At 37.1% G+C, this 12,516-nt stretch overlaps 1 protein-coding gene across 2 annotated transcripts in view; it reads right to left on the reverse strand.

Moving 5' to 3' along the window:
* Positions 1–290: 290 nt before the first annotated feature.
* The window catches only part of fkbp5 (FKBP prolyl isomerase 5), a 12,798-nt gene continuing 572 nt past the window's right edge, over positions 291–12,516 (reverse strand). Inside the window, exons 2-11 of one of the 2 annotated variants that reach the window (XM_026913026.3) lie at positions 9,180–9,309; positions 8,250–8,394; positions 7,254–7,396; positions 6,981–7,095; positions 6,729–6,885; positions 5,774–5,864; positions 4,770–4,853; positions 2,294–2,479; positions 1,938–2,177; positions 291–1,560 (exon numbers count right to left, since the gene is read on the reverse strand). In XM_026913026.3, the coding sequence (XP_026768827.1) occupies positions 1,465–1,560; positions 1,938–2,177; positions 2,294–2,479; positions 4,770–4,853; positions 5,774–5,864; positions 6,729–6,885; positions 6,981–7,095; positions 7,254–7,396; positions 8,250–8,394; positions 9,180–9,309 (1,387 nt within the window). In that variant the 3' untranslated portion in view covers positions 291–1,464. The remainder of the gene's footprint in view (positions 1,561–1,937; positions 2,178–2,293; positions 2,480–4,769; positions 4,854–5,773; positions 5,865–6,728; positions 6,886–6,980; positions 7,096–7,253; positions 7,397–8,249; positions 8,395–9,179; positions 9,310–12,516) is intronic. The other variant, XM_053227198.1, reaches the window with a different exon arrangement.

Consider the following 12,516-nt stretch of genomic DNA (forward strand, 5'->3'; position numbering starts at 1 on the left):
TAGATATTGTTGCAACTTCACAGCTCCAGGATCCCCAGTTTGATCCAGGTGTATCTGTGCGTTTCCTCCCACCCCAAAATATGCAGGTAGGTGGATTGGCTATGCTAAATTGCCCCTAGGTGTGGATGTGTATGTGCCTGGTGCCTGGTACTGTGTTAAGTCTCAATATTATAATTAACATCAATTTTTAAGAATTTCTCCCCTTACAAAGATTCTTTGTGAATACAGTCCCAGATCCTGATTGGCATTTCCTGGTATGAAATGCCAGACAGGGAGATTCAAAGCATGGAGACTTTCAGACATTTTATTCATTGAACAGGGAGTGTGCAAAAAAAAAAAAAAAGGTTAAAGTCACGGCCTTTCAGTTGGCCAGATAGTCACTAGTCCATGTTCCCATAGGGAAGGTTGCATTTTGTGTCAACTGATTAGGAAAGATAAAGCTGGCTAGACAGGCAGTACAGTATTTGAGTCCAGCTATACAATGTAGTTAACTGTCTAAACATGCTGACAAACCTCCCCACAACATCTATCTCAAGACTAATATTGAAATCATTCAAAGCCACTAATGTTTTACCACATTACAGAATACACATTATACAGTACCAACTTTTATTCTTATCAGTGATCTTTACATTATACAAATGCCTTGCTAGGTTCAGATGTACAGTGGGGTCCAATAGTCTGAGACCACTAGTGAAAATACTTATATTTTGCATTCTTTTCTAATTTCATACAGTGATTACAATTATATTATTGACAACAGCTTGAATGAAGGGCAGAATCTTTGGAATACTGACATGAATTTCAGAGTTTCTTAGTATTTGTTATGTCCCGTTTTTGCTTTAATGACATTGGGCACTCAGGCTGGCATGGACTCTACAAGTTTGTGCAAAACCTTATGATCCATTTTAGATAAAATCCATCAGAGTGTCGTCTGAACACATGGTTCAACAGAAGAGATTATGCATGAGGAAAATCTGAGCTTTTGTACAAAGCAGATAACATGGTCAATATCACAAATTGGCTTACATTTAAATAGGGATATTATTTAAATGTTAATGTTAAATATTCAAGATATTGAACACTTACTTTGTTTGTTTTGAATATTTCTGTTTATTACTCCAATTTTAAATGTAAAAAAAATCCCAGATATTCAGTGTGGTCTTAGACTTTTGGATCACGATGTATGTGATGGAGGTTAGATGTTGAATACCAGTGGTCATGTGTGCATTTTGTCTGTTGGAATGCCATTTAAGTTTATAACTTCTTCAGAGACCCTTGCTCTTATACTTAGTCTTTTCCGAGCCTTCGTCTTTTGGGTTCTGAGAGATAGCAGTCATGTCACGGTGTGTGAAAAGGGGCTGTCCATGCGTATCGGTACTGCACTCAGCACAAAGTACATAAAGTCAGAACCAGCCTGCATCTGCACAGCTTTACAGGCATTGTGGGGAGGACTGTGGACCATTAGGGGCAGTCCTGACTCCTCCGTGGCCTCTTCATAGCCTTGCAGTTTTGATCTAGCACTCCACAATCTTCTTTACTCCTTTTTAATCGGCTCACCTGTGGCAGCACAAACATATTATATCATGAATATTCAGAAAATAATTCTAGTCCCAGGTGATTATTTAAAGATGTAAAGACATCTCAGCATGATATAGATTTTTACAGTGCTTTCAATGCAGCCAGATCATTTTTTAACTGGTCACGCCAAGCATAATGTCAAGTCATAAAATCAAGTATCTTTAGTGTTATTTGAAATTGTCTTGTACTTTTCAGACACATACTTTAAGAGTTTAACCTTGGTACTTTTGGCTGAAATTATTTGCTTACTATTTAATTTCAGTAGAAGTGAACAGCAAAATAACTTAACTTAACTATCCATTTTAACAGCTCTGTGACAAGTTATAAAGAAATAGAGATCATGACAGTTTATGTACCTTGGCATCATGTTCAGCAAACCTCTGGAACATGTTGGCATAGATCTTTTTATCACGCTCATGGTGTTCACGTATCTTGCGTTGGCAGACAGCGATCTGGCAATGGGCTGCACGGTTGGTGGGATTGACCTGAAGAACTTGCCGGAAGTCCACTAGGGCCAGACTGAATTCATTCCTCAACAGATGAGCCTCTCCGCGCCGATACAGCGCCTTCTCATTCGCAGAGTCCAGCTCCATCACCTAGCAAAGGCCAAAGCAGTTCAAACAGTACACATTCACAGAGTGATACAGTTAAATCTTCATTGTACAGCTAATCTGATGTTGAGCTATGTATAGAGGGCTATCCAATGCTATACCTTGTTGCAGCTTTCCACAGTTTGAGAGTACTCCCGGAGGCGTAAGTAACACAGAGCCAGGTTTAAATGGGCAACAAGCAGGAGGGCCTGAATGGCCTGCTGTTGCTCCTTTCCAACCCCACACTCCATCTCCAGCCATGTTACAATACGCTGATACTGAATGACAGCCTGGTAGTATCGCCCAGCCTGAAACAACAACGCAGGCATATTCACAAATGTCACAATTTGTGCAAAAGCCACACTGACATGCATGTACAGTGATATTACGAAAAATCTAAAAATCAACATCATAATCAATATAGTGAATCCATGACTCATAACAATGATCATCTATTAAGTACTGAGGTTACATTCTGGCACATTTTTAAGTAGCGTCACATGACAGACCAGATCAACACGTAATTAAGAAATAAAACACAATGGGACGTGCTGTTATAGGAAAACAATCATTGATGGGGTAGTGTGCTGCGGTCATCTTAATGATATATATATATATATATATATATATATATATATATATATATATATATATATATATATATATATATATATATATACACATATTTTAATTATCTAATCAGCCAATCGTGTGGCACCAGTGCAATGCATAAAATCATGCCGATACGGGCCAGCAGCTTCCAGTAATGTTCACATCAACTATCAGAATGGAAAAATGTGATCTCAGTGATTTTAACTGGGGCATGATTGGTGGTGTCAGATGTGCTTGTTTGAGTATTTCTATAACTGCTGATCTCCCGGGATTTTCACACACAATGGACTCTAGAGTTGACATTTTACACCATTTATGGTAAACACCCTTACCAGTGCGACTTACATATTATCTCATTTATACAACTGAGCAGTTGAGGGTTAAGGCCCTTGTTCAATGGCCCAGCAGTGGCAGGGTTCAGATTTGAACTCACAACCTTCCCATTAGTAGTCCAGCATGTTAAGCAGTGAGCTACCACTGCCCTGTACCACTGCCCTGCACTGCAGCACTGCACTGTTTTTAGTCAAAATGGTGCAATAAAGAAAAAACATCCAGTGAGCGTCAGTTCTGTGGACGGAAACACCTTTTTGATGAGAGAGGTCAACGGAGAATGGCCAGACTGGTTTGAGCTGACAGAAAGGCTACAGTAACTCAGATAACCACTCTGTACAATTATGGTGAGCAGAAAAGCATCTCAGAATGCACAACACATCAAAACTTGAGGTGGATGAGTTACAACAGCAGAAGACGGGTTCCACTTCTGTCAGCCAAGAACAGAAAGGTGAGGGTGCAGTGGGCACAGGCTTAACAAAAGTGGACAGGTGAAGACTGGAAAAACATAGCCTGGTCTAATGAATCTCGATTTCTGCTGAAGCACACAGATGGTAGGGTCAGAATTTGGTGCCAACAGCATGAATCTATGAACCCAACCTGCCTTGTATCAACAGTCCAGGCTGGTGGAGGTGGTGTAGTGAAATGTTTTCTTGGGACACTTTAGGCCCATTAACACCAATCGATCATCTCTTGAATGCCATAGTCTATTTGAGTATTGCTGCTGACCATGTGCATCCCTTCATTGCCACAATTTACCCATCTTCTAATGGCTACTTGCACCAAGTCACAAAGCAAACGTCATCTCAGTCTGGTTTCATGAACATGACAATGAGTTCAGTGTTCTTCAGTGGCCTTCCCAGTCATCAGATCTGAATTCAAATAGAACACCTTTGGGATGTGGTAGAATGGAAGATTCACAGAATGAAAGTGCATCTGAAAAATCTGCAGGAATTACGTGATGCAGTTGGGCCCTATTAGTATAGTGTTCCTAATAAAGTATATATATATATATATATATATATATATATATATATATATATATATATATATATATATATATAGCAAGAGAGAGAGAACTTCCAACTGAGATAATTTTGAGATGACAGTTATTGAGTTATTCATAAAATTGTTTATGATGTAAATATAATGATTTCTATAATCTACAAATTTTGTTTGCTTTTTATGTACAATAAAGGATATTATTATTAAACAAGAATTGACTGCTGGATAGGCAGGATATCTGAAAAAGCCTCTCAGGCAGTACTCTACAAATAAATGCTTGTATGAATATAAAAATAATTTTCATAGTTATTGTAATTTCTAATCTTATTTATTACATATTAAATCCAAATGAAATTACTAAATAACATTTATTTTGGGCAATTGGTTTTCACATCTTTCAGTGTAATTGGAATGGAGTCTTTAAATGATCATGATTTCAATTTTCTCTCTTTTCACTTTTGGGGGTAACCAGATATTAAAATGCTATACTTGTGGTTGAGGTACAGGCAAAAGCGAAAAATTTCAGTTCAGGAACGCCTGTAGTTTTCAGAACTATATATAGTAGAAAATGTCAAAGTTTCTCCATGGGAAGGGTTTGTTCCAGGCTGCCACACATACAGTAAACCGAAGGGTTAACAAAAGACTTCTCACCTTGAAGTACTGTGTTCCCTTCTGTTTGACCAAAACTGCTTGCTCTAGTTTCTCGCTCAAGTCCATTTCCCAGGATTCTTTGGCCTGAGGAGAAAAATGTCAGCTTTCTAAACCTTTATTCTATGAACACTAGAGGGAGTGATTTCTCTTTGATTGCCCCACAGCACTGCTATTGTTCTATATTAAATAACAATTTTAATTCCATACAAGTACAAATAGAGGTCCTGGAATTTGATCTACATTAATACTTGCTTACATGCAAACCCCTATGGTGTACACTCCTGGGCAAAAAAAAAATATGGGCCAAGCAAAAATGGCAAAATATTAAGCTTTTAAAGGTCTTAACAACAAATCCTTGGTCAGAAAATAAGCAAGAATTAAAAAAATGTACTCCTGAGACCTCCTGTGCCACCACTTGCTCGTTTACTTTTGCCGCAGTGAACTGTTTGTGGAAAAGAACTTAGTTTGGGAAAACTTTTCTGCTTGATTTCTTTAAATGTCTAAGCCTTGTGGCCGTTGATAGACTGCATCAGGTGTGGCAGATAACCAAATGACTAATCTTTTAAGAAAAAAAAAAAACATCCCAGAAGATTATTTTTGGAACAATTTGTACACCCTGACATGTGAACTTTGCATCAAACATTTTAATCGTTATCCTGATTTTACCTTTGCACACAAGAAGACTATATAAGTGAATTTTCCCTGTTTCTAGCTTTTCCACAAACAGTTCACTGCAGCAAAAGTAAACGAGCAAGTGGTGGCACAGGAGGTCTCAGGAGTACATTTTTTTAATTCTTGCAAATTTTCTGACCAATGATTTGTTGTTAAGACCATTAAAAGCTTTATATTTGCCATTTTGGGCTAATATGGAGTGTAAGTTTAGATAACGTTCTGTTGGATTACTTTGCAAGTAACTTGATACACTGTTCAAGATGCTATTGATATGAACTCATTAAACTTTCGATAAATAACCTAAATAGAGGTTATTTGGTTCAAGGCCTCACCTTTTGAAAATCTTTGAGTGTCACTTCATACAAAAGTTCTGCATTTGGTCCAATGTCCAATTCTGGTTTTCCTTCTTTACCATAGCCATATCTGCAAAATACAGTACACATCATGTCAACACTAGACATGTGAACTGCAAATAGATAAAAAGGCACACATGATTATATTACAATATACTGTTTATCATACATGAAAAAATACATACGCACCACTCAGCCATAACATTAAAACCACCTGCTTAATATTGTGTAGGTAAGGCCAGGACCCAAGGTTTCCCAGCAGAGCATTGCCCAGAGCATCACACTGCCTCCGCCAGCTTGCCTTCTTCCCATAGTGCATCCTGGTGCCATCTCTTCCCCAGATAAGCGACACACACACCCGGCCATCCACATAATGTAAAAGAAAATGTGATTCATCGACCAGGCTACCTTCTTCCATTGCTCTATGGTCCAGTTCTGATGCTCACATGCCCATTGTAGGCACTTTCAGCGGTGGACAGGGTCAGCTCTGGCACTCTGACCGGTCTGCGACTATGCGGCCCCATATGCAGCAAGCTGCGATGCACTGTGTGTTCTGACACCTTTCTATCATAGTCAGCATAAACCTTTGCAGCAATTTGTGCTATAGTAGCTCTTCTTTGGAAAGATCCTTACACCTGCCTATTCTTCCTGCTTCCAACACATCAACTTCGAGAACTGACTGTTCACTTGCTGCCTAATATATCCCACCCCTTGACAGGTGCCATTGTAACAAGACAACGTTATTCCTTTCACCTGTCAGTGGTGTTAATGTTATGGCTGATCACTGTATATATATATATATATATATATATATATATATATATATATATATATATATATATATATATATATATACACACATACATACATATATATATATAATTTTGGTTGCATTCATGAGGACTTAAGGTGAATCACCATGTTTGGAACCTACTTGGGTTTTAAGTATAGTAGACAACATTCCCCTTTCTGCATCTTCTCCATGGCCCGATCCACTCCCAGAGGAACACCCATGTCCTCAGATTCTCCCACCACAAATGTGACGTCCCGTGAATCAAATAAACGGCCACAACACCTTCCCTCCAAGTGCACTGTAGCACATAAAAAAATTACAGATTTGTCTTAAATGAACATATATCCAAAAATACATAAATCAAGAATTCCAGACTTCTAATTAAATATATACCATGAACTGTGGCTCCTTCATTAGGATTACTGTAGCCTTCCCCTTTGACCTTTATTCTCCTTAAGATTCCACCATCCTCTGTAAGCTCCTCCCCTCTAAAGCTCAACAGCTCTACCTGAAAAGCAAGGGGGGTTAAATACATTAGCCAACTACTGTTAACACGTTCCAGCATAAAAACAATCTTCTAGAGAATATATGCAACAAATCTCACCCTGTCTAGCCACACAGAAAAGAATGAACAAAATGAAAAGCCTTTCTCTACAAATTGCCCACCTCAAACAATAGTGTAGAGTTTGGAGGGATCTTTGGGGGGCTGCCAACAGAGCCATAGGCATATTCTGGCTTACACATCAGCAGACACACCTCTCCTTTCTGCATGGAGCACACACCAATATCCCATGCTTTGATCACCTGACCTTTAAGATAGCAACAGAGAGGACACCATGAACAGCTAGTGCTATCTGACGGCAATAATGCCATCATAAAAGACATTCCTGTGTGCCATTAGTGTTCCAGACATAAGTATTGTACCCTTCTGTAATGCTTCTTTCAAAGAATGAACATGTAAAATAAACTTGCACTTGGACATAAACAGATGCTGTCCAGGGAGGTGCAACTGAAACAGTTAGAACACTGTATGCCAGCAGCATCATTTTATATGGGAGAAACTGCTTATGGCGTAATAATACTAGGTTCTATGTGGCATATGACTAAGTGCATTGGCTTATGAGGTCACAGGAAATTCAACTCTGTCTTAATTCCTAGTACAAATGTGTGGGTGTTTAAAACTAAACTACAAAACTACAAAAAAATAAGAAAAAATAAGGCTTAGCTTCCCAGACCAAAGAGAACATACGATTCCCAGAAGTACTGAGCAGAAACATGTCATGACATTGAGGTAGGCTAGTTCTCCACAGTACTAATATGCAATATGTATATGGACACAAGCCAATAGTTTAGGAGTTAAATTATCACTGATGTAAACATTTCAACATCTCTGTTGAAATGTTTCTACTATGTGACATCTGTATCAGTTACGTTTGTGGAAAAAGAAAAAAGTTGGATAAAGGCTCATGTATAAACAATATTTTATATTTTGTGGCAATTTATGGTTTATGCTTATAATTACATGATTATTAATATAATTGCATATTGGGGATTTTTAAATCCTTGTTGCTATTAAAAAAAACACACATACACAAAAACAATATCATAGCTAAATTATTAGCTAGTGAGTTTAAGAGAAACTGCTCAATATAACTGCAATACCTTTGCCTACGTTGAAGACAAAAGGCTCCTTATGGTCAAAACTGGAGTCAAACTTCTTCCCATTAAGCAATTTTCCAGTGTAGTGGACATGCACCTTGTCCCCAATCATAGGCTTCTCTCCCTCTGTACCATGCCGCTTCACAATCTGTTGAGGTTGTGAAAGAGAGACCTCATCATCACTGTTCATTTAAGAAATCAGGTAATTCAGATCTGAGCACTTTAGTTGAACCAGCAAGGTAAAATCTGATGCCTGAAAATAAGTCACTGTGTTGACTTAACTGCTGTAGAGAAAACAGACATATTGGCTAAAGAGATATTTCACCACTATTTATTTCTCATTCATGTTTTTCACAGATTTGAATTGGAGGGTTCTTTTAAAACACCTTGTAAACACCACCTTTTGGGGCTCTCTATATTTCTTACTTTTCAAAAGCTGGGATGTAGGGATGTTAACTTAAAAGATTTTTTTTTCCAAAATTGACTGGAAAATATTGATATTATTGGTTAAATAATATGTAAAAAATTATGCTTTAATTGTGCATTCTACCAACACCAACACAGTAATCACGACATTCCACTCTAAATTAAATGCATAATGCACACTGGTTAAATAGCACATTTCACGTGGATTAATAATATCAAGCCTTATTAATCTGACAATTCTATAAATCCCCAAACCACATATTTGGTTGTGGTGGATGTTTATCAGCATCAATATCAGCGACAAGCTACATACAGTCATTTTGTGCCTATATACAGGAAAAAATCAATTAAAAAAAAAAAACCTTCCAAATCAAAAGAAATAATTTCTCAGTTCGTTTCTTAGAGACTGAGTCATCATTTGGGCACAATGAAAATATTATGTCAGTTGAGAAATCCTGACTGAGATGGACAGAAAGAGTGCTAGTGATATAATACAGTTTTACTGGCCTTGCACACTCCCCGGTCTTTGTTTGGAGTGATGTCTAAACCCTGTGAGGCGAATAGGGCAATAAGAGACTGGGCAGTTGGACACACATCCTGAGATTTGGCCATCTCCTCAAGACAGGCCCTTGTTCCCCTAAAAAAAACAAATACACATACAAACACATAACCTTTACAGGCAGTATGAAATGCTCTCATATGTACTATAACAGTATAATGCCTCCTTACCACTATATTGTATAGTGAACTGATGTGATTATAAAATAGGCCATTGTGTAAAACCAAACAAAATTAATGTACAATATAAAAATATATAGTATGGTATTTGGGAGATTTTGTTTTGACCAGAATCTCTATTAATATATACTGCACATTTTATACAACTTAAGTCATTATCTATGAGATTAAGATGTAGTCGTTACCAGGCTACTAAAAGTTACCAATGACTAAATGTCACATTGTTCGCTTGTTACTCTTCCCTCTTCTGGTAACAAGCCTGACTTCATCTGTATGACGCAGAGTAAAGCACGTTTTATTTGGCATCATTCCGAGTGTGTAACAACAGATACACAACTGTACCTATTACACAAAGGTTTGCTTCCTGTTGTATCCTGTTGTATCCTGTTGTATACAGGGGTTTAGCAAAATGTGTTTTCTCAAAAAACCCTGAGTGACTGTAGAGTTTCTTGCTTACACAGTCTGAAACCTTTTATTTTTAAACTTGTATAAGGCTGCAAACTATGTAGAGAACAGCTGCAATTGCATTTTATACTATCATTGTAGCATACCCAATCTTCATAACGTTTTACAGCTTCCTGTTTGGCTTTCTGTTTTAAAACACTCGTAAAAAACACTAATAAATGCAGTGGAATAGCCAAATGTCTGTCTTTAATTCAACCTACAGTTGAAAGGATCCTACAATACAGAAAAGAGAATGAAGGAATAAATTATTGAATGACTAGATTAATTCATGAGTGACTGAATGAATGAATTAATTAATTAATAGGGCTTCTAAACATTAACATCTACAGCATCTTGTAATTCCACATCAGCTTCAGACTGTGAAAATGGATCAATAATTTCTGTTATCGGTCCTCATTGTACAGATTGTACTGTTTTCCTACTGATTTTCCCCCAAATTATTTATAACAAAAACTCTTCAAACCATTCATTTTTAATTATAGATTTTTTTTAATCTCTCTCTCTCTCTCCCTCTCTCTCTCACACACACACACACACACACACACAAGGAGCCTCTTCATGATCTGATCAGATTTTCAATTAAGCATCTGCATATGTTTATGTAAGACAGAGAAACACAGAGACAGAGTGGCATAGTGTCTTTGTCTTCTATCTGATTTTCTCCAATCTGTATATATGTTTATCCAGAGGCACTTTGTCTCACTCTCTGCGTGGGTGTGTGTGTGTGTCCCTGGTAAGAGGAGGTGTGTGTGAGTGTACTCTCATGAGTGTGTGCTGGGGAACACCATGTTCCCTCTATTCACAGTTCCTGGCACAATCCAGTGGCGTATACCAAATTTCTATCTTCACACTGGGTCTCAGAGACCACTTTCTGTCATTTCAGTTCCAAATATTAAACCAAACATAATTCTCAATTCATAACCATTCATATATTTAACTATAAAATTATACATTACCAAATATGAAAATCATATATCACTGTACCATAATATCCATACCATATCACACAAAGCAAGAAACAAACTGCACTCATTGTTTTAGATAAAGACACTGTTTGGATGGCAATAAGGCTTGTAGACAGTAAAGATATGTGTCTCAGACATCTAAAGTCAGAAGAATGACGGAAAAGATACAAGACCAAAACCAAATCAGAGAAGAGAACATTGAGTCCAGTGAGATACACACTATTACTCAAGGACTGCACTCAAAGAACTTGTTTATCTACACACACACACACACACACAGGAAATAAAACACTTACAATATTATGTTTGTGGAAATCATTTTTGAATAATTAACAATCACCATTATATATATATATATATATATATATATATATATGTTTGCCTCTAAATAATTAAAAATAATTGAATTCTTCTATTTCTACAGGATTATGCCAAACCTACACCACAATTAATATCACGGCTAATAATCTATGGAATTATACTATTATATTTCTAAATATTTTTTAAACAGGTAAGTAGTCTGTTTCTGTCTGCTCCTTCTCTCCCTGTTTCAAGCACCATACAGAGACATTTCTGTCCCTGTCTGTCCCTCTGCTTAGACATACTACTAACTCATATGTCCAAATTATACACCTATATGAATTCCACCTGCGTCATGGTGATGCATCCTCACATCATTCTTCATCTGATAATTAAATCGAACTTCAGCTTACTAGTGTAACTCGATCACATCCAGTACTTCTTAAACAAAAGAGGCAAATGAACCATAGTTGATTCATTCTTTCCTCACACATCATTCACACTGAAACACACTTAGATAACATCTCAGGTTCAAACACAATGATACACGGGCATGCATACAAGTACATGCCAATATGCAGTTTACAGATCTTTTGTTCCTTTGATCTTTTTTTTTTTTTTTTTACATATTCACTCTTTTATAAGTTATCATTGCAAAACTGAAATTTCACTTGATTTGTAAACAACTCAGCATTCCACTGATAGCAGATTACCATCTTTCTTATAGCTGTTATTCACACCGGCAGGTATGTTCTGTTCTCGCAAAACAGGAACATGACTAGAAGCATGTGCTTGCATAAATTCTAGGAAAACCCTCCAGACTTGCACTGTATGTCAACACCTAAGAAAAGTCAGCATATCAGCATATTCACATTGATATTCTTATTGGGTCATGTATGTACGAGGAATCGTCAACAAAACCCTCACTGATCATCCTTGAGAACGAGAAAGAGACTGTGTCCCCACATGAGCTCTTGGATGGCAATTTGGGTTCACTGAGTTCTTCTGAACTCGAGCATCAGTGTAAAAAAAAACGAGGACTCGGCCTCTTTGTGGTTTTTCTATAGTAAATTGTAGTCTGTAGCTTAAAGTAAGCTACATTAGGTTATACCTGGTGTCTGCGCTTTATATTAGCGCTGAATGAAAATAATATTCTAGCTAGAATAGAATATAGGAATGTCAGGTAAGTGTTTATGTGATGTTATGAAAATAACTTAATATGTAGGTGTAATAACTTTAATACATTTTAATATGACTCATATCAAGTACGCAAGAATTCTTTTTATAGGTCAGCTAGTGAAACATAGAGATGAAACAGAGAAATGAATTAATATTAGTAAACTTATTAAAATACCTGTCCCTGTTTCTGGGGTTGT

The sequence above is a fragment of the Pangasianodon hypophthalmus genome, chromosome 2, assembly GCF_027358585.1.
Source record: "Pangasianodon hypophthalmus isolate fPanHyp1 chromosome 2, fPanHyp1.pri, whole genome shotgun sequence".
Taxonomy (NCBI): Eukaryota; Metazoa; Chordata; class Actinopteri; order Siluriformes; family Pangasiidae; genus Pangasianodon; species Pangasianodon hypophthalmus.